The sequence below is a fragment of the Mytilus californianus genome, unplaced genomic scaffold (genome assembly GCF_021869535.1).
Source record: "Mytilus californianus isolate M0D057914Y unplaced genomic scaffold, xbMytCali1.0.p SCAF_18, whole genome shotgun sequence".
Classification (NCBI taxonomy): Eukaryota; Metazoa; Mollusca; class Bivalvia; order Mytilida; family Mytilidae; genus Mytilus; species Mytilus californianus.
Window position 1 is genome coordinate 203,369 of NW_026262666.1, and position 24,323 is coordinate 227,691.

At 33.2% G+C, this 24,323-nt stretch overlaps 1 protein-coding gene and 1 long non-coding RNA gene across 2 annotated transcripts in view; one reads left to right on the top strand and one right to left on the bottom strand.

Annotated features, from left to right (window-relative positions):
- The window catches only part of LOC127726496 (serine/threonine-protein phosphatase 6 regulatory ankyrin repeat subunit B-like), a 41,729-nt gene extending 26,877 nt beyond the window's left edge, over positions 1-14,852 (top strand). Inside the window, exon 5 of the mRNA XM_052233853.1 lies at positions 9,415-14,852. Within this exon, the coding sequence (XP_052089813.1) occupies positions 9,415-13,604 (4,190 nt within the window). The 3' untranslated portion in view covers positions 13,605-14,852. The remainder of the gene's footprint in view (positions 1-9,414) is intronic.
- Positions 1-24,323, bottom strand: part of LOC127726509 (uncharacterized) — a 264,243-nt gene that overhangs the window by 175,802 nt on the left and 64,118 nt on the right. The window lies entirely within an intron of this gene.

A 24,323-nucleotide genomic window follows, 5' to 3' on the forward strand; every position in this document is an offset into this window, starting at 1 on the left:
CAAGATACAGTTATCAACATATTGTAGATCCATGAAAGTGCATATGACTTTGAATACGACAATAACGTTTAGTTTGCTTTTAATTTACCAATTAACAATATAAAAATTGAGACCAATAAAAACGACATTCAAAAATTTAATTACAGTGTTGAATTGGTAACCTTTTAGATTAAGTTTATTTAAAGAATTAATAAGTTTACCAGGATTGTTTCTGATTTTCCGGGCACGGTTAATAAAATCTCCGTAAAAATAAGGATGTACTATCCCGTTTGAAATAAGTTTCTACAGGTACAACTAACTTTAGAACCAAATCTTTATATCTATGGAAGAATTAAGTAAAGGTTTTTATTAATTTTTGGTACCGAAACCCCTAACTTATTACTTTTCCAGTGATACGTAGATTACGTTCATTGAAATTTTAAAAAAGTCACAACAGACACAGCATAGCGAACGAGTTGTAAAATCTAAACACCGTAAGATGTTGCTAAAGAAACACCACCATACAAAAATAGAAAAATTGACAATAAGGAACGAAATCGTCCTTTTTGTCGTAAATCTTGGTGTGGAGTTTCCCGTGTAAAACTAAAAAATAAACCTAGGAAAGGACAGTTATCACTGTTAACATTAGATTTATTTAAAGTTCCTTTGGGTAAATTTCGTCAGTATATTTAGAAAATTCTTGATTATTTCACGAAAAATTATCATCAAGGTAACGGTAAGTGTTGTTGAAGTTATCAATATATGCAATTGAGACGGGTCTTTACTGAGTTTGGTCATACACTGTGATTCATAACAGTACAAAAACAAGTTGTCTTATTAAGAGGCGCAATTAGTGCTCATAGGAATATCTACAACCTGTATGGTTTACTTTTATAAATTTTTACTTGGATGGAGAGTTGTCTCATTGGCACTCATACCACATCTTCTTATATCTATTTGTTGCCGAAACGTATATAAATGAGAAAACTAACAGCTGCAATCATCTTATCACACCTCCAGTAAGTATATTGAGCATATCAACCTTTCTCATTAGAGAAGAAAGAAGGCTTTAAATATGTTGCAGCACATATATTTTCCTTCATGAACGACCATGTAATTAAAATTATGTTTGACAAGATTGTTTGGAAATGTAGTATAAAGGGTTGAAATGTCAAACTGTCAACAGAATCAAAAGGACCATCAAAAGCACATAATTTGTCTAAAGCATCCAAATAATTGTTTACACTCCAACAATAGTTGATTATTCTATTTTCAAATATTTTATTACAAAAGTTCTTTGAGAGTAAGAAGTTAAAGAACTAGCTAAAGGCACTGAAAAATTAGTTGTAGAACACTTATTACAGCCCGAGATGCAACGATATTTCACTCGTTTTTGTGTTGTTTATGTAAAGAATACATAGTAAGGACCCTCAAATGTTCAGAAGAGGCCTTAAGCTGTGATGCGGTTATGATATGTTTGTTTACTATATGACTCTCAGTGGAGTGCACGGACCTTTATGTAGATGAATTCAAAATTTCATTCTTACGAATGTCAGCGTAATATTTACGGCATACCACCACACATCAAATTCGAATATCCACTAAATGAATACATTTATTTTAATAAGAATCAAGGTATTTTTATCAGATTTTTTCCATTTACACCAATTTTTACAAAGCGAGGAAAGAGCGTCTTTTGTGACATGACGACACTGTTTCCATTCTATTTTAGATGGAGGACGATATCTTGGTCCTTTTTTCAAAACGTTTTTAACCTCTCTGTCTTTGACGATATGTAGGTCTCTAGTATTAACATGGCCATAGGGATCATATCTTAACTTCGACGATTCACAGTTTCAAGTTCAAGCAGTATAAATTTCTACATTGACATCTGATAATACTTACGTATAACTTAAAATTAAAATTCTGCTGCGTTTATTTTTTTGTTTGTGTACGAAAAAATAGATGGTTCTGTGTTACCAAAGTAGGAAAGTATAAAGTTTTGAATGGTATAGTCATTAATTATACTCGATAAGTTGATGAAATCAATACCTCTGTTAATATATTTAATTTTCAAAAAGTGCCGTTTGTGGTCTTCGGGTTAATCGATACGCGGGAACAGCCTATGGTGGCAAAAAGCTGTAATTATACGCGTATATTCAAAGTGGGCTGACGAAAGAGATTGCGTCACACTCCTTGAAAATATCATTCAATTTTCTAATTGTTATTTGACCAAGTTTACATAATAATTGATGCCTACCATTGTTTTTAAATATAAATAAGAGATTATCAAGTGTATAATTCATACGATGTTAAATTCGTTTATTTCGGTTGATTAGTTTGCCATGAAACTTATTTTAACGTTGTCTTTTATCAACAATATTCATGGTATCAGTAGGAGAAGTTTTGATTTTAGTTATATTTAGTAACGTTAGATAATAATCAAACCTTAAGAAATATTCACAATTTTAATTGTTGCACATTATTGGTTAGGTCCATAAACTTCTTGTGTTTTCAATATTATCCTTAAAACAATAATGGAAACACAGAATTTAATCCTCGTTAACAGTTTGAAAACATCTCAATGGAGGGTCATTTGATTATTGGGGAATGGCTTTTGTTATTATTTCTTAAGTCCTTTTTTCTAACGTACCTTCTTGACCATTAAGTTTTTGTTGTATAAGCGTTTATTTTGTGATTCAATTAAAATGTATAGTTGTTTGCATATGTCATGATTGGCAACACATTTAAGACATTTGATTTATTACTTCTGTACTGATATAATATGATAACACGACAGAAAATATGGAGACCTATGAGATATTTATTTCTTTCATTTCTTTTATTTTCTGATTGAAAGGAAGAAAACTGTGGTATCTAATTCAGCACATATTTCCGCTTAAATACTGTAAATAAATAAAAACAATAGTAGTATACCGCTGTTCAAAAGTCATAAATCGATTGAGATAAAACAAATCCGGGTTACAAACTAAAACCGAGGGAAACACATCAACTATAAGAGGAAAACAACGAAACAACAGAAACGCTGAAGTGAACAAAAACGACAAAGCAACACACACAGAAACGAACTATAAGATAACAACTGCCATATTTCCTGACTTGGTACAGAACATTTTAAGAAAAAATTGTGGATTGAACCTTGTTTTGTGGCTAGCCAAACCTCGCGCTTTTATGGCAATGTAAAATATAACACTAAAATGACAACATTACATGACAGGAATACAGTACAAATAATTGCAAGAACATTCAGGATAGAGAAATACACAAATAAACAATACAATAGTACATTTCGACATACTAACCACAGAATAAAAACGAACATACCCCTAAAAAAAGCAGCAGACTTTAACCTGCCGGTGTTTATTTTAAGCTTCTCTTTTTTTAATTATTGTACTTTTGTTTCAATATTAGGAACGTCTTTTAATTTGATCGATTTAATGTATATAAATTTAGAATGACCCAGCACTTAAGGTCTTTCTCAAATGCAAAAAAAATATTTGAAACAATCGAAATTGACAACGTTTGATTTATGCTGCTTGAAATTTCTAACGTGAAAACAGGGTTTTCATACGACCTATGACATTGAGCACAAGGTTCTAAAGGATTATTGATATTATGTGGGGGTTGGATTCTATTGTACTTTTGGTTTTTTAATTAGGTATCAACAAAGTCAAATTTACTGGTTCATTGAAAATAAATTGAATCGCAGAAAATAACATAAGTGTAAGTGTAAGGATGTGTGAGAAATTTTAGTACAAGGCTCCATACTACGACCAGATGGTTGGAATTAATTTGAGGATTATTGTCTTAGCTGTTTTGTAATTAGGGTCAAAAACAATTATTTGTCTGTTTTTAAAACAATAACTTGAGTATAAGACATATTTCTTTGGTCAAAATATTAGCACTAAGTTCTTCCTTGCAATGTGAGAACTGGGATTGATTTTTGGATTATTGTCATAGCTGTTAAGGAATTAGGGGCCAAAAGGGGTTTACAAAAACAATTTTAGGTTCACTGACAATAACTTGAGTACTAGCGTATGGATCTCTATCAAATTTTACTAAAAGGTTTCATACTACAACATGAAGGTTGGTATTTATTTCTTGGGGTTATTGTCGTCAGCTGTTCAGTAATAAGGGGTAAACAAAGGTCCAAAAATAAGCAATTTTCATGATTCAGGACTGGGTGTATAACAATATAAATTTCTATCAAATTCCACTCAAAGGTTCCATACTTCAAAGGAAAAGTTTTGATTGATTGTTGGAGGGTCATGGCTCATACCGTTTAATAATTAGGGGGTCGAAAAGGGACCGAAAACAACTATTTTTCTGTTTTGCAGGCAATAACTTAAGTCTAAGTGTATTGATCTCTATTACGTTTTAGCACAAGGTTCCATACCACAATAGGAGGGATGCAGTTTATTTTTTGGGTAATTTAGTGGCTATTTATGAGTTAGGGATAAAAAAGGGACTAACAGACAATAAATTGAGTATAACTCTATAGATCTCAATTGAATTTAAGCACAAGGTTCCATACCACAATAGGAAGCTTTGGATTTATTCTGAGGGTTATTTTCTACCTGAGTAGTAATTTAGGGCCAAAAAGGGATAAAAAAAAACATTTTCATGTTTCAGGACACTGATATGTGTTTGATAGTATGAACTTCTATGAAATATTATTATTAGGTTCCATACTTCAAATGGAAAGTTTGATTTATTTAAGGGTCATGCTCCAAACCGTTTAATAATAAGGGGCTGAAAAGTGGCGAAAAAACTAGGATTTTCTTATAACTTGATTATAACTTGAGTATAAATTCATTTATTACTCTGTAAATGTGCCACAAGGTGGTATACCATGGGATTGATTGCAGGGGTTATGAGCCCATTGGTTTAGTTAAAAGGGCCAAAACAAATACTTCGTATCAATTGCTTATGTCTTTAGCAATTTCAATGGGGTTTACTTCTAGAGTCTTAAATTCTCGGTAGTCTTTAATATGTTGAATCTAAATGGGTATTTATAATTTGTATTTTGGGGTCTGTTTTTTAAATGATCTATATTAAGGTTCAAAGGGTATAGAATTAAACTTTGTTTTACTTCTTTGATAATAAAATTAGTGTTGTTCCTTCATTTGCTGAATCTAATTGTGAGCCTGTCTTCAAATTGGTCAGCATTAAAGACCAAAGGGTCAAATATACATTTTTTTTTCAAGACAAAAATATAAATTCTTGGGATTCTTGGTATGCTCGACCTAATTGTGTATTTAGATTTCTGATTTTAGGGATGGTCGGTCCACATGAATGTCCAAAGGGTTCAAATAAAACTTTGTTTGATTTAAAACAAAAAGAATGGTTGGGGTAATTAGACATGCTGAATATAAGTTTGTTTTTAGCTTTTTGATTTTGGCCCCAGTATACAAGATGGTCCAAATTGGGGTACAAAACTGAACATTGTTTGATTTCATTTTGTGTTATTTGATGTGGTCAATCCAACAGTGTTTTATATTTATGGATTTTTGGATTTTGTTCTTGGTTTTCTTGGAATATGAGTTCAGAATTAAACTTTATTTTATTTTTTTCAAAAATTAAATCATCGGTGCTCTTTAATTCGCGCAATCTAAAACTTTTGATTTTGATCCGTTTTCTAACTTGACCCCATAAAGGTTTAAAGTATCCAAAATAAAACTGAGTTTGATTTTAACAAAGAATGAAACAATGTGGTTATTTGATATGCTGAATCCAACCATGCATTTTGAATTTTAATGTTGGACCATATTTGGTAAATGTCTAGTTTTAAAATTATTTAAGCACTTATACATATTTGCTCAGAATCTGATTCAGTGATGTAACTGCACAATTAATCATATCTAATTTCAGAGAACTATTTTTGTGGTTTACATCACTGGTTAATGGGAAATAAATTGGATCAGAGACAATAACTTTAGTATAAGTGTATGGATATGTAAGACATTTTTGCACAAGGGTCCATACTACAATAGGAGGGTTGGGATAGTAAATATTTAATCAAGTTTTACATTTACCGGATTTGTAATAACATAAGCAACACGACGGGTGCCACATGTGGAGCAGGATCTGCTTACCCTTCCGGAGCACCTGAGATCACCCCCAGTTTTTGGTGGGGTTCGTGTTGCTTAGTCTTTAGTTTTCTATGTTGTGTCATCTCTACTATTATTTGTCTGTTTGTCTTTTTATTTTTGGCCATGGCGTTGTCAGTTTATTTTCGATCTATGAGTTTGACGGTCCCTCTGGTATCTTTCATCCCTCTTTTATTGATTTATTGTAAACTAATAAAAAATTTTAACTGCTTAAAATAGATTTGCTGATTTAGATATATTAACTGAGGTGATAATTGTGTATGCATCATGTTAGATTTAAAGATTGTCAACATGATTGAATATTTTCTAATTGGTTGAATATTCACTTGAAAAATTAAACAAACCTTTGTGCATTTGTTAAAGTGGAAGGGCAAGTAAAATTTTAAATACATTTGGTTTATCTTAATGCTATTTTCATAAAAGTATGTATTTTATTACAATACATTGTGTAGAAAAGTTGTTGACATTGATAAATAAGTTGCAGATATTTGTTTGTGACAAATGAAAGAAAAAATATTGGGAACTATTAAATATATATATAGTTTGATTACGCTAAGTGCTTTAAAATAATTTTCACCTGTTATGAATGCAAGATAACAAAACATCTGGTAATTGTCAATCAAACAATCATAATTGAAGTGACAGATGTATTTGAAAATTTTGTGTTTCTTAAATGATTTTGATGATAAGCTCCGTAGGAAAGTATAAATGAAGTTTGAAATTCACTGTTCATTATTAGATATTTTGAAGATAATTACAGATAAGTTTTATAGATTTTTTATAGACATTGTATTAATGATAAATGATAATTTGTGAAAACTATCTTTTTCTTGGTAAATTGTTTGAAGATTTATTTTGTAGGTTTGTTTGTTTTTCTGTATAAACTATTATTTTGACTTTTGTATATATATTTTTTTATGAAGCGAACTTCTTTTAAAAGTAAGCTTCGATTGTCTCTTCATAAACATGTATTTAGATTTTTTATTGTGGGCCCAGTTTTCAAATAAGTCCAAAGCGGGGTCCAAAATTGAACTCTGTTTGATTTCAACTTAAATTGAATTTATAGGGTTCTTTGAAATGCTGAATCTATCCATGTATTTAAATTTTGGATTGTGGGCTCCTTTTGGTCCACGTAGAGGTCTTAAATATTGTATTCATACTTGCCTCAACTGTTCAGGGTTCGAACTCTGCTGTCGTACCAAGCTTGCGCCTAGCGGAGCATTTTATTTTAGTAAAACATTCTGTGCAAAAGATAGAAATATCATATAACTGGACATTTTTTACTGATTCTTCATTAAATAGTATCGATACCGATGAAATAGGAGTATTGTAGTTTGGAAATCATTGTGTGTTTTTACTTTTCACCATTATCACCGAATACAAGCGACCAAATCTTCATATTTTTTACCCCTGTTTCAAAATTAAGCATCAATAATGATATTCTAATTTCTGTGAAAATTATGGATGATTTTAGGTTCAAAATGGCATGGACTGTTACTAAACAAGTATCAAAAGGTATGAATAAATCACTGTTAGGGGGAAATAACAATTTACTTATTTCCATACCTCCGAAGCGCTTTGATGGATTGACCGACACAAAGAACGCTCAACCCCAAACATTTTAAATCGAGGATAAATCGACGGAAACACGTTTGAGCTTTATTACCAGAATATACATTAAAAAAATTTCAAAATTCATCAAAGTCAACTGTCTGAGGTCAGTTGATTAATTCTGGGTAGACCTAAGATGACTGAATGTTTTTTTTATTTAGTTCAAGCTTTTAGAAGAAGTAATGTCAAAATTCTAAAAAGGTACCAGGTTTATACTTTGGTAAACCAGACACGCAATAAGACTTATAATTGACAATATTGTATTATCCACCAATAACAAAAAACGGGGATAAACTAAATTTTAGATTTTAAAAGAAATAAATGAAATCTTTTCATTGTATGATTTGTGTTAGGGCTGTTAAACTTATTTTTTGTACGTCTACTCTATTACAAAATATATCAATCAAAACATAAATATTTGTGTGGGAGATATTTGTATGGCAATAAATAACAGTAATTGTGTCGTACAAAAGAAAAGAAAGTAAACAAAAAAAAAATCAGTAAATGCACATCAAAATACAAAAATCAAAGTTAAGACTGGCCCTTCAACGCGGCGCCAAAAAACTCTCACCTACGACGAATCCTAACATTATCTTAATTACAATTGAATTTTATGCGACTGTCATAAAATGAGAGGTTTCGCTAGCTATAATTCCAGGTTTTTTCCACCATTTTTTACACAAGGAAATGTTTGTACCATGTTAGGAATATTACAGTTGTTTTTCATTGGTTTGATGTGTTTGGGCTTTTGATTTTGACATTTAATAAGCATACTAAGGGACTTTCCGTTTTGAATTTTTGTTATTTTTCTTTTATAAGACTGTTTAATGCGTGTTTATACCAAATTCGTTTGTTTATGCTGATTCTAACTTTAGTCTACGAGAACATGATAAATGTATTAGTTGTTTGTTGGTATGAACTAGATTTCAGAACTGGAAGTACTCATTGACACTTTGTGTATTTATCTTTATATTATTTCTTTTTATACTTCGTGCCAATTTTATATTGTGCTGTTATACCAATGGGTCAAGTTAGGAGATGATAAGTGCTAACAAACTTGTTTAGCCTCTCCATATTCTCCCATCTGCCTGTCCCTAGTGAAGAACCTGAAATTTAGGAATGGGTATTATTTTCCTTCACATTTTGTCATACTGGGACCTTTTATGCTCTTAGTTTATCTCATTGATGAAGGCCATACGGTGACCTACAGTTGCTTAAATCCGTAACACTTGCACTCTGTTGTATAGTTGACTCGTTGACAATAAAATTGAGAATGGAAATGGGGAATGTGTCAAAGAGACAACAACCCGACCATAGAGCAGACAACAGCCGAAGGCCACCAATGGGTCTTCAATGCAGCGAGAAACTCCCGCACCCGGAGGCGTCCTTCAGCTGGCCCCTAAACAAATATGTATACTAGTTCAGTGATAATGGACGTCATACTATGCAAAAGCATACCACATCTCTTTGTTTCATAGTGACGAAACGAAAGTTTATTTGTTTTTAAGTCATCAATTAATTTTTATATGGTGCATTCACAATTAAATGAAAGAATAACAAGTAATAATATTCAGTTATATTTCAAATGAGAAACATTAAAGGAGATATTAAGACCCTTAAACAGGCAGTTATGATATATTGACGAAGACGGTATTTTTTTTTAATCTTATTAATCGTTTTCCTTATTTTATAGATCAAATGAATAAAGAATTAGAAACCTGGAAAACAGATGACATAATGTTCGTAGAAACAAATGCAGCAAAAAGGGTATTGAGATATGTAAAAGTAAATGGCTGTGTTGTCATAACTGGCAGTTTCGGAATGGGAAAAACATCATTGGCGCGTCACGTAGCTTTGCAAATGCAACAAGAAGGATATGTTATTTTACCTGTTACAAACCCAAATGAAATTGTCAGTTTTTACAATCCACTTACGAAAAACCAAGTTTTTGTTGTAGATGATTTTTGTGGAACATATACTTTGAATAAAATAAATTTTGAAAGTTGGAAAAGTAACATGCAAAAAATCCAAAAATGGGTATCGAAAGGAGTCTGGTTAATTATGACTAGTAGACTGCAGGTTTATAAGGATGAAAAATTAAAAGCTTTGTCCTTTATTCAATCTTGTGAATGTAATCTCTTGTCTGAAAATATGTGTTTGTCGGGGACAGAAAAACAATTAATAGCGGAATTGTATTTGAAAGCAATGTCTTCAAAGATTCAGACATTTCGGGACATGTTTGACTGTTTTCCTCTCTTATGCCAATTGTTTAGTAAAAACACAAATATGTGCATTATAAACTTCTTTACGAATCCATTTACAGTTTACAAAACAGAGTTAGATAATTTAAAGCAAGAGGAAGCATATGACAAATACTGTGCACTTGCTCTATGTGTGATGTTTAATAATAATTTCGAGGAAAAATTAATCACTGAAGACGCTGATAAAAATTTCAAAACTGTTGTAAAGAAAACATATGAAGCTTTGAAAGTAGCGAAATCATTAACATGGGTTCTTCATGATGAGCTTAATTCTCTCACCAATACCTTTATCAAAAAGGATGGTAATGTGTATCGCACAATTGATGACAAGTTTTTTGAATTTCTTGTTCTTCATTTTGCCAATGTCATGATGAGTTGTTTAATTGATAATGCTACTAGTCGTTTTATCAGTGAAAGGTTTGTTTTCAAAAATAGGGACACGAGTGAAAAGATTGAAATTACTGTACCAGAACCGTATCAGGAAAGATATATCAATAGAATGATCTGTGATTGGGAGAGAAATGAAGTTGTTGATGTGTTCTGTAATATCAATATGGACAACAAACTGTTCAGAAATAGATTTTTTGAACATTTAAAAAGTTTGGATATTTCAAAACAGAAAAAATTGGCAACTGCATGTGATAGAGTTAACAATATTACACCGCTGATGCAGTGTTGTTTAGATGGAGATGATGCTATGATTGATTGGTGTCTACATCATTGTATCGATAATGTTAATTATTGTCGACATAAAGATAAAGTATCGGCTTTATACATTGCCTGTCAAAAAGGATATAAAAGTTTAGTGCAGCGATTGATAAATAATAAGGCAGATGTTAATGAGTGTACATCCACTGGATCATCGCCTCTGCACATTGCGTCTCATGAGGAACATGCTGACATAGTTGAAATATTAATAGAGAATAAAGCAGACATTTTAAAGTGTAATGATAAAGACGCATCTCCTTTATTAATTGCTTGTCAAAAAGGTAATTTGGCAATAGTTGAAAAGTTAATAGACCATGAGGCAGACGTTGATAAATGTGCACGAGATGGCGTATCTCCGCTTTATATTGCTTGTCAAAATGGACATACAGACATTGTTCAAAGGCTACTAGACTCGTCTGCAATCATTGATAAGTATACACATGATAACGTATCGCCTCTTTACATTGCTTGTCAAGAAGGACATAAAGACATTGTTCAAAAGCTACTTGACAAATCTGCAAACGTTGAAAAGTGTGCACATTATGGCGTATCTCCTCTTTATATTGCTTGTCAAGAAGGACATACAGACATTGTTCAAATTCTACTAGACAAATCTGCAATCGTTGATAAGTGTAGAAACACTGGATCATCGCCTTTGTACATTGCTTGTCAGCAAGGTCATTTTGATGTGGTCCAAAAGTTGATAGACAAGAAGGCAGACATTAACAAGTGTACAAATACTGGTTCCGAACCTTTGTTTGTGGCTTGTAAGGAAGGATATACTGCGGTAGTTCAATTAGCGATGAATAATAGAGCAAACATAAAAATTACCGCTGATAAAAACGTATCATCTCTCGATATTGCGAGAGAGGAAAATAACTTGATATACAATAAATTTAAAGATAAGGGAGCATCATCTCTCTTCATTGCTTGTCAGCAAGGACATACGGAAATTGTTCGCATTTTGATAAACAATGAGGCAGATATCAATAGGTGTGACAAAACTGAACAATCACCATTATTCGTTGCTTGTCAGCAAGGACATACGGAAATTGTTCGCATTTTGATAAACAATGAGGCAGATACCAATATGCTTGACAAAACTGAACAATCACCATTATTCGTTGCTTGTCAGCAAGGACATACGGATATTGTTCGCATTTTGATAAACAATGAAGCAAATATCAATAGGTGTGACAAAATTGAACAATCACCATTATTGGTTGCTTGTCAAAACAGACATACTGCAGTTGTTAAACTGTTAGTCAATATCAATATTAATATGTGTACTCTTACTGGGGTCTCACCTCTGTTCGTTGCTTGTCAGAAAGGGTATACTGAAGTAGTTGAAATATTGATAATTGGGTCGGCAAACATTAATAAGTGTAATGATGATAAAGTTTCTCCTCTTTATATTGCTTGTCAGGAAGGACATTCTGAAGTAGTTAATTTGTTGATAAACAACAATGCAGACATTAATAGGTGTAATGCTGAAGACGTGTCACCTTTGTTCATTGCTTGTCAAAAAGGCCACACTTTAATAGTAGAGTTGTTAATAACGAATGAGGCAGTCATTGATAAGTGTGTCAATAAAGGATTATCCCCTCTATACATTGCTTGTCAAAATGGACACACTAAAGCGGTTCAAATGTTGATTGACAAAAATGCAGACATAAATAGATGTAAAGATACTGGAGCCTCGCCTCTTTTCATTGCATGTCAAAACGGACATACTGAAAATGTTCAACTATTAATTAACAATAATGTAGATATCAATAAGTGCACGCGTACTGGGGCATCGCCTCTGTTCATTGCCTGTCTTGAAGGACACACTCATATTGTTGAGAAATTAATACACCATAATGTAGATATCAATAAGTGCATCGATACTGGATCATCTCCACTGTGCGTTGCTTGTTTGAACGGACATACTTCTGTTGTTCATCTGTTAATTAACAATAATGTAGATATTGATAAGTGCCCTGATACTGGAGCGTCGCCTCTGTTTAATGCCTGTTATAACGGGCATACTAATATAGCAGAAAAGCTGATAGAGATTGGGGCAGATATAAATAAGTGCAGTAATTATGAAGAATCACCTCTATACATTGCTTGTCAAGAAGGACATACTGAAGTAGTTCAGGTGCTAATAAAAAATGATGCAGACATTACTAAATGTACCAAAAACGACGTATCACCTCTATTCATTGCCTGTCAGCAAGGACACATTGATATAGTAATTGTTCTAATAAGCAAAATGGCAAATATTAATGAATGCAACGGTAAAGGTGTATCCCCTCTGTCCATTGCTTGCCAGAAAAACCACATTGAGTTAGTTCAACTTTTAATAAACAATAAGGCTGACATTAATAAATGTGATGATGAAGATGTATCACCTCTGTTCATGGCATCTCAGGAAGGTTTCACATTAGTGGTTAAAATGTTAATTAATAATGGGGCAGTGGTTAATAAGTGCAATAATGAAGATGCATCACCTCTATTCATTGCCTGTGAACAAGGACATATTGAAATCGTTCGGTTATTAGTAAAAAATAATGCAGATCCAAATAAATGCAGAATAACAAGAGCATCCCCTCTTTTTATTGCCTGTCAGAAAGGACATACCGAAATAGCTAAGATATTAATAAACAATAACGCAGAGATCAATAAGTGTACATATACTAGGTCATCACCTTTATTCATTGCTTGTAAGAAAGGACACATCAGTTTGGTTGAGATATTAATAAAAAACGGAGCAAACATCAATAAGTGTACAAGTAATAAGTCAACACCTCTGTACATTGCGCGTCTAGAAAGACACCCTGAAGTAGTTCGGATGTTATTAAACAATAAGGCAGGCATGAATAGGTATACAGAAAATGTGGCATCTCCTCCAGTGATTGATTCTGATTAGGGCGCAAAGGGCGCACGCATCCCTTTTAATCGGGAAAATGAATATTTTTGGCTAAATAATCGTTAAATATATTAGTATTATCTATAACAATTAGCTACCTCTTTCGTTGTAACCTACATCTGTCCATGTCCTCTGTAAATTGATTGTCAGAATGAACATGCGAAAGCAATTACGCTGTATCACAGTAAGGCAGATTTTCATCAATGTAAAAAATTGATCAACGCCTTTGATCGTTGCTACACAGAAAGGACATGCTGCAGAACTTCAGATGTTTAAAAACAATCATACAGATATATGTGTTCTTATGATGATGCATAAGTAGGTACATGAACAGAGCGAAGCTACCAATACATAATGATATTGGAAGGATTTTGTTTTAAAGAATAGATCATCGCCTCTCTTCATTGATTGCCAGGAAAGTAATTTTCAGTGGAATCTGCAGGACTTTACCTCTTACATCACAAAAAAGTAATTATAGTGAAATTTAATTGGTGATTATATGGTTGTTACATAATTCAAGGAGAAGACGTTCATCTACAAACACTTATGATTTATCTTGAAATTACAATTTGTTACAGATTAGTGGTACCTATTGTAAATGAAAATAACACTTCAAAATTTGTATGCCTCCGAAGCCCTTTTATGGATTTACCTTTACTAGAAATGCAATACAAATCGAATGTCAAGGGTGTATTAAACTACTATCGATTTAATGTTAAAGACTCACAACATGTGAAGAGCTATATGACTAAAAAGGGACATAACTATAATAGCCAAAGGCCATTTTGTTTTACAGACAGAATCCAATGATCTAAAAATGTACCTATAGCACATACCGAACATATAGAGTACATATTTGCCTATTGTAAATGCAGGAGCATATAAACCATATTTGACCATCTATTAATGTAATGTTCATTCCTTATCGTCATTTTTATTTACATAATGGAGCATATTAATTATTCTGGTTCCCATTGTACATACTAGAAAAATGTGTGTACTGAATCATTTTTGCTGGTGACTATTCCAGTACAGGATTAAATTAATATGCTGGTCCTCCATTGATCATAGAGCAGCAAAAGAATTTGACTACTACCAAAAAAAACAAAAAAACGCATGAATAAAAAGAAAAAGGTTATACGTCTATAATATATAAAAGAACAACGTTCCAATGTTCCCTGTGTTGCACATGTTTTATCTGTCCAAGGGCAATAGCACAAATAAAATTGTGTTTTTATTTCTTTTAAACTTTTTAAAAACTTATCTTTCAAATAATATAGGCATGAGATCACTAACAATATTATTTTTCAATGTATTTTTTATTGCCGAAGGCATAACTATATATAGAATAGTTGTTTGGCAATGAACATAGATTACAATTCAGAGAGAGACAACTCCTGTACAAAAAAGAATTTTGTTAACCAACAGATACTGCTGATTTTGATATAAATTTCATAAACTACCCTACACGAAATGTAGGTGTGAGAATGCTTACCATGCAATTTTCTATAAAAGAGGGACGAAAGATACCAGAGGGACAGTCAAACTCATAGATCGAAAACAAACTGACAACGCCATGGTCAAAAATAAAAAGACAAACAGACAAATAATAGTACAGATGACACAACATAGAAAACTAAAAACTAAGCAACACGAACCCCACCAAAAACTGGGGGTGATCTCAGGTGCTCCGGAAGGGTAAGCAGATCCTGCTCCACATGTGGCACCCGTCGTGTTGCTTATGTTATTACAAATCCGGTAAATAGTCTAATTCGGTAGGTCACATTCGTGAAAAGGGAAGGGTATTGTAGTTACGACATATATCATCTGTGAAACGGTTCTTCCATAACGGTCAACCAACTCGTGATGGCGTCCGTAAAATTTACGAAGGGATGATTTCAACTTCACCATTTGGAACTCTTGGTTTAATAGCTTCCTTGTGAGCAGCAATCCTCTTTCAAGGAAATCATGATAGGAAATACAAGCCCGGGAATATCGTATTAATTGGGAGATATATACTCCGTATGCAGGCGCTGCTGGAATGTTGCTACATAGAAATGGAAAGATCACAATTGGGAAGCTGAATTCATCTCTTTTGTCGTAAAGTTTTGTTTTCAACCGACCCTCATTGTCAATTTCTAGATGTAAGTCTGTAGTATCCTTTATCTCTAGTTCGATGGGATAGATTCGTTCAACATAGTCACCAAATTTTGTATTATTTAGTGAGAGAACATCATCTATATAGCGGAACGTAAAGTTAAAGGATATTGCTAACTTCTTATCTTTCTTCCTAAGAAGTTCCTGTATGAAGTCAGCCTCATAATAATAAAGAAACAAGTCGGCAAGAAGAGGGGCACAATTGATTCCCATAGGAATTCCGACAGTCTGTTGAAAAACTCGTCCTCAAAACGTAACAAATATGTTGTCAATCAAGAAATCAAGCATCTCGATAGTGTCAGTTTCAGAGAATTTTTTGTTTGAATCAGAGTGATTCTTTACAAAGAAGGATTTATCCCTCCCCAAGACAAGATACTTGTATCTACGTTCGCCATTCTTTTAAATGAAACAAAGTAATACAAAATCTTTCAATTTGTCTTTTAGTTTGGAATGGGGAATACTTGTGTAAAGTGTAGAAAAGTCAAATGTTTTAATACTATTGCAAGATGAGAGAGTCTTAGATTGTATGTACTCTAAAAGATCTTTGGAATTTTTTAGTATCCACATCTGATACACGCCACCTCTAGAATAGGCAGTTTCAGAATAACTTTGGAACCGGCTTTGATTGCTGATAAAATAGATGTTAATAATTCAGAAAGAGGTTTCGTGGAGCACTTGGAAGACCCAGCAATACACCGTTGTTTGTAAGGACACTTATGTAGTTTATGTATTCAATACAGTGATGCAAGATCCAGTTCTTCATCTTTGGTTGAAATTCCAAAGGAACATAGACCTATGATTATCCAGGATTTCCTCTTTGGTAAGTGTCGTGAGGGTATATGTTGAGTTTCCAAATGAATTGTCAATACCTAATTCATTTATCAAGCAGTTTATGTAATGATACATGTATTTACACACAAAAACGATGTTGTTTGGGGCTTTATCTGCGGGGACAACAACATATTTGTCATGGTGGTAGGACAAGTGTTTTGCAACATTTGGGTCTTTAAAAATTGACGTAGCGTGGGTATTGATAGACCCATTTAGTTTCTTATTTCGGATTTGTATCAACGACCTCACAGCCTTAATCCTTTCGGAAAGAGTATCTACGTCTTCTTTCTCGCGTTTAGCCCATTGCCTGGCATAATCCTCGACTGAATCCATCAGTATTTTGAAGTTGTATTTCCAATTGATGGATTTAGGCTCACGATATTTCGGACCTTTGTATAACAAATTTCGCAGGGAAGTGTTATTGACAATGTTGAAGTCTCCGGTAATAATGTGGCCAGCCGGATTATATGTGAATTTGGAACTAGCACAGGTGCAATCAGGAGGTTTAGACTTGAAGTCGTCAATGTTGAGATCCTGCAAAACGTATTTGTAATATGTCCGATAAAGTGCTAATAAAAATCTTTGATGTAAATTACATAAATACCTGGCAAGAATTGTGCATTTGATAGAATGTTACAATTTTACAATGTTTTCTATAGAATTTAAATTTCTAAGGGGCATTTCTTCTTCTTTAAAAATAGTTGGTTATTAATTACCACTGTTTTTTTTTAAATTTGTCCGAGGCAACTGCTGATATAATCCTTTGATATGAACTATGATATGGTAGTTGTGTGTATTTCTGTCTTTCATTTTTGCTTATGTGCTTTGTCTATATGTCATTTTGTTTTTCGTTGTTGACATATTTGTTTGTTTTTATAGTGATTAAGATAATAACACAATAATGACTGCTGTACCCCTATTTTTGACATTTTTATCTTTTATGTCTGTTTGGTTTTTTTTCACACTTTGTTGTCAGTATAATGGAATTTTATGCGGCTGTCATACAAGTGAGAGGTTAACTTAGCTATAAAACAAGGTTCAATCCACCATTTTCTACATAAGGACATGCAAGTACAAAGCCAGGAATATGACAGTTGCTTTCCATTCGTTTGAAGTGTTTAAGCTTTTGATTTTGTCATTTGATAAGGAACTTTCCGTTTTGAATTTTCCTTGGAGTTCTGTTTTTTGTTATTTTACTTTTTACATATAAATTTTGCTAGCAATGTACAAGTGAGAGCGATTACAAGACCGAAAAAAACAGACGGACGGACGGACGCCTGTGTTTTTAGCGGTATACTACTGTTGCCTTTATTTATGACCCCCGAACAGCGTTTTTTGGGTGACAAAAGTTAGAAGATATGATATAATTCCATGTGAGAAAACTAGTCCTAATAAAGCGGATTTAGGCAAACATAGGTGACCATACGGCCTGAAACAAAGACATAACCCGTACTGTATATCCAGCTAAAAAGGCACTGACAAGAAAAGTGAAACAATTAAAACAATGACCTGAATACATGACAAAACAATAAACAAAAACAAAATAATATGGCAGTCAGCAACAAACGGCAACTACTGGAGTTCCTGACTTGAGAGAGGCACATATAGAATGTGGCGGGGTTAAACATGTTTGTGATTCATCAACCATTCCCCAACCTGGGACATTGAGGTTGCAGCACAACAAACAGTTGGAATGGCTTGGCTCATCAGATCCACATTAACCACTATAAAAGACTAAAGACACGGGTCTAAGAGTCCTCGCAGTTACTGAACGCTAAATTACACATATGTCTTTCATATTTAAGAGATAAACAGATGTTGGTGTGATAGTTCGGATATAAGGTTTTAATTACTTTTTTGTCACAATGAACTAGTGTTTGTTTATAACACTAAACATATATCCAAAATGAACCGCCGATAGTTCCTTGTTGCGATCATAGTTGGGGTCACAGCAGTATAACAAAGATGTTGGTGTTAGAAAGTTAGTTTCACTTAATGAATTAACCTTAAAAATTTAACCTCAGACTGAATCTAAATGCATACTGTAAAAAAAAACATTTATCAGTAAAATATGGAAAAATGAAAATAAATATTTTCAAAATTTTAATCTGGGCACTGTAGGTCATGAACTTGATGTCTTAAAAAACTTAAACCACAGACTGAACCTAACCGATCTAGGATCGCTATGTCTCGCTTTCGCGACATAAATGTTGCAGGCTCGACATAAAGGAAACAACAAGTACAAGTATCAATAAATATTTCGGATAACAGATATCTTTCATCATTATGATAATGATAATGTAAAATGAATAAGGTCAATCTATTCTGATTTAAGGCTAAGTTACAGTAAATGGTCTATTTCACAGATTTTGATAAAATTTTGCATATATCTTTGGCTCATTGAACAATAACTGAAAATCGAAAAAAAATGCATGTATCTCTTTTATTTTCCGAAAATTACTGATTGAATTTTAACGTGATTTTCCATCGTTGAATATCATGTTAAAGGGGTCAGGATCTACAAACAACAAATACAGAACCCAAGCACACGGCAAATTTTGTTAAGCAATCCGCGTAAAATGAGTTTGGTCTCAAAAATGAAAGAATGGGCGTTTGTTTTTTTTTTATCCTCTTGACATTCTCGGATTTGGAATTTTTCCTTGGGGATCGGTATTTTTTGTTCGTTGACCTTTTACCGATTTTGCATTTAATTTAGAATTTAAACCAAATTCCTACTCTGAAGCAAACCAATCACCCGCACACTGTGTAAATGAAGAACAAAATTACAAAACGAGTACAATATAGAATAGATAAAATTGAGAATGGAAATGGGGAATATGTCAAAGAGACAACAACCCGACCAAAGAGCAGACAACAGCCGAAGGCCACCAATGGGTCTTCAATGCAGCGAGAATATCCCGCACCCGGAGGTGGTCCTCAGCTGGCCCCTAAATAAAATTGTGTGCTAGTTCAGAGAATGGAAACGGGGATTGAGTCAAAGAAACAACAACGTTAACCCGACCAAAAAGCGGTTTTGTGTTGTCCTTTTGAATACCAGTGACCCTGAACTGTCTGCTATAGTTGACATGTGGATATCTTTTGGTTTTCTGGTGTCCTTTTGATATACTGCGATAATAAACTACTGTAGTTGACATGCAGATATCTGTAAGTAATTTTTGCTGATGTTTGGTTGCTGTCTTTTTATTTCTAATGCCTTTATTTATGTATAGTTTTTGTTCTATCCCTTTATTGTCCAGTGACCATATCGTGTGTGATTTACCTGTAAGTATCTATTTTTTGTAACTGTCTCTTTGATGTCTAGTATCAATAAAGTGTACATTGTGACTTGGATTGAGAGTTGTCTCATTGGCACTCATACCACATCTTCTTATTTCTATTGTGTATTTTTAACCAGTAGATATCATTATTGTTTCTTTTGTTGGGTTGCTTTTCAACCTGAAGATATATATTGCTATGTGTGCTGTCTCTCTGGTGTCTTAAGGAATTACTGTAATATTTGTTTCTGTCTATGAAGAAATAACTTTAAAAATGTGGTGCACATTGCATTAACTGTGTAGCTGGTTATTTATAAGAATGCACCACATTTTTTATTTCTGGTTTTTTTTAATAGACAGAAAAAATATTACAGTCATTCCTTGTAAATTAATTCTAAATTGATGATGGATGTTAAATGACAATGAAATGTGTTAAACTCCCTTTTTTGCAAGATAACCCTTTAGTGTAAACATTTAATTAACTTAAAACAGTATTGTTTTTTTTCTCATCAAACCATTCATGGCACTCGGAACTTTAATAAAACATACTTTTGCAGAGAAGTAGACAGAACGTCTGTTAAATGTTTTAATTCGCTGTCTTCTTAATATATCCAGTTTAAAAAGGTAATTCAAACTATTCTATATATAGATTTTCTATACGACCATTTCAGCTGTAGCTTTAACTTGTTTTAGGTCCTGAATTTGATTTTAATACTTGACATTGAACATTAGTCAACTTACAAGAAATTAATGACCAATATGAAAATTTATAAAATTTTAGCAGACCTCGCAACAATTTTTAACTTCTTGTACTATTGAAAAAGAAAACAAGTGATGGCGATATGAAAAGAAATGTGAGGTTCAGGAACACGACTACAGAAAGCCATTACATTTCTATGTTCAATTTTTTTTCATGTAAACGCCCCCAGTTCTGAAACCAAGGAATGATGTCACTGTACAAAATTCTACAGTCTTTGCTATCAAATGACTAGATTGTAATCAGTTCATTGTTTAGTATTAAGCCAATAAAGCTACTCATATTTAGGCAACTAAATTTTTTGAGTGTGACAGTATGTTATACTTTTGTGCACATTTTCTTAAATGAAAACTGTAGTAGTAATTCGTGTTTTTTTTTAATAGATAATAGTGTATGGTGTACGCAATGGGACATCAATCAAACAATACAAAGGAATCTAGTTCAAACATCAGTAGACAGGAACATAATTGTATTTATTTTATATTACACATTGGTATATTTGTCTGTTAATTTAATTTTCTAGCTATTTTCAAAGATGGTTGAAGAAAAGTAAACATTTTGCTTGTAATATGGACACAAACTCTTTGTTGTTGACATTATATCATATGAAAAGTCAGTATTAATGTCTTGCTATTTCTCCAACAGCTTTTCTTGACAACTTATTGGATGATCACAAATATATCAATTCTAACTAGAGGCTCTTAAGAGCCTGTGTCGCTCACCTGTATTTACTGATACTTTGGAAATCATGTAAAATAAGGTTAAAATCATAATTAATAGTATTAGATATTAGATATTATAATGATATCAAAGATAATAACAAAAAACTGCAAATTTTTTGTAAAATTACTAACTCAGGGACAGCAACCCAACAATAGGTTGTTGGATTCGTCTGAAAATTTCAGGGCAGATAAATCTAAATCTGATGAACATTTTTGCCACCTGTCAGATTTGCTCTAAATGCTTTAATTTCAGAGATATAAACCAAAAACTGCATTTTACCCCTATGTTCTATTTTTAACCAAGTTGGCCATGATGGTTGGAAGGTGGGGCCATCGGACAATTTTTTTAAACTAGATACCCTAATAATGATTATGGCCAAGTATGGTTAAATTTGTCTCAGTAGATTCAGAGAAGAAGATTTTTGTAAAAGATTACAAAAATTTACGAAAAATTGTTAAAAATTGACTATTAAGGGCAATAACTCCTAAAGGGGTCGACTGACAATTTTGGTCATGACACTTATTTGTAGATCTTACTTTGCTGAACATTATTGCTTTTTATAGTTTATCTCTATCTATAATAATATTCAAGATAATAACCAATAAAATGCTCCGCTGGGCGCAGCTTCATATGACCGCAGAGGTCGAACCCTGAACAGTTGGGGCAAGTATGGACACAACATTCAAGCTTGATACAGCACTGAATTTGGATTGTGATTAAATATTTGACACATCACAGGTTTCTGACACAGAATGAATGTGGTCTAAGAACTTAAAAATTTTTAATTTACCTATTCAAACCATATCATTATTATTTGCTTTTATATATAAATCAGAAATAACCAATTTAAAATGGAAAATTTTAAAGAAAAAAAAATCCCCCCCCCCAATTTTTTGAACCCCCTTATGGTTCATCACCCCCAAACTCAATCCCAGCCTTCCCTTTGTCGTATGGTACCTGCAGTACAATTTCAGAGAGATCCATACACTTGAACACAAGTTATTGTCTGGAAACTATAAAAATGCTTATTTTTGGCCCCTTTTTGGCCCAATTACCCCTAAACTCAAACCCAGCTTTCCCTTTATGATATGGAACCTTGTAGTACAATTTCATAAAGATCCATACACTTACACACAAGTTATTGTCATGAAACTAGAAAAATGCTTGTTTTTTTCCCCTTTTTTGGCCCCTAATTCCTAATATTTTGAGGCAATTACCCCCAAAATCAATCCCAGCATTCCTTGTGTGATATGGAACCTTGTGGTACAATTTCAGAGAGATCCATACACTTGAACACAAGTTATTGTCTGGAAACTAGAAAAATGCTTATTTTTGGCCCCTTTTTGGCCCCTTATTCCTAAACGTTTTGGGCAATTACCCCCAAACTCAATTCCAGCTTTCCCTTTGTGATATGGAACCTTGTAGTACAATTTCAGAAAGATCCATACACTTACACACAAGTTATTGTAATGAAACTAGAAAATTGCTTGTTTTTTGCCCTTTTTTGGCCCCTAATTCCTAATATTTTGAGGCAATTACCCCCAAAATCAATCCCAGCATTCTCTGTGTGAAATGGAACCTTGTGGTACAATGTCAGAGAGATCCATACACTAACACACAAGTTATGTCTGGAAGTTACAAAAATGCTTATTTTTGGCCCCTAATTCCTTAACTGTTGGTACCATAACCCCCAAAATCAATCCCAACCTTCCTTTTGTGGTATTGAACCTTATGGTAAAATTTCATAGAGATCCATTCACTTAAACTAAAGTAAGAGTGCGAAAACCAATGTGTCTTCCGACAACGCCGGACGACGACGACAACGACGCCAACGTCATACCAATATAGGACTGCAAAAATTTTTGCAGTCGTATAAAAACTGCAAAATTTCCTTAAAATTATCAATTCAGGGGCAGCAACCCAACAACAGGTTGTCAGATTTGTCTGAAAATTTCAGGGCAGACAGATCTTGACCTGATAATCAGTTTTACCCTATGTCAGATTTACTCTAAATGCTTTGGTTTCAGAGATATAAGCCAAAATCTACATTGTATTCCCCTATGTTCTATTTTTAGCCATGGCGGCCATCTTGGTTGGTTGGAGGGGTCATCGGACACATTTTTTAAACTAAATACCCTAATGATGATTGTGGCCAAGTTTGGTTAAATTTGGACCAGTGGTTTCAGAGGAGAAGACTTTTGTAAAAAGCTAACGACGACGGACAACGACGGACGACGGACGACAAGGTGAGCTAAAAAGGGGGTTTATGAGAGACCTGTATCATGTGTGTAACTTTTTTGGGTTAAAAATAAATAGATACTAAGCATGTACCTGCTATCTTATATACTGTGGATTCATTATTTTTCGTTCGATACCAATTTTCGTGGAATTCGTGGGTACATGGAAACCACGAATTTAAATGTTCAACGAATTGCAAATTTGCTGTATGATTAAATGGAGAATTTTGGAAAACCACGAAATCAAATATCCACGAAAATGCAAGTTTTCCTCAATCCACGAAAATTGGTTCCCACGAATATAAATGAATCCACAGTAGCAGAAGATAACAATGTAAAATATTGGTTTTAGTAAGACAAACAGTTTAGTGTTTTTTTTTATGGAAAAGCTATTTGCTTTTAGTATCAGGAAAAAAGATTTGCAAAATTGTGCTGTGGCAATTATAACCACAGTAACATCAAAATTCCACCAAGTATCTATAAATGGACAACCTAGGACCATAACTGACAATGGGTGTCAAGTGATGGCAAAAGCTCACACTGACCTAGTGGGCCAGGTGAGCTCAAAATTGTTTGTTTGAATCAGAGCAAAGAGAAAACATACAAAGCCAGAGATACAAAACTTGTATCTATATTCATTATTTACCAATATAACATACATTTATTGTTCTAATCCTGCTATTTTACGTTGACGCTTTACATATAGCTTTTTTTTTAATTCTCAAATGCTGTCTTTTAA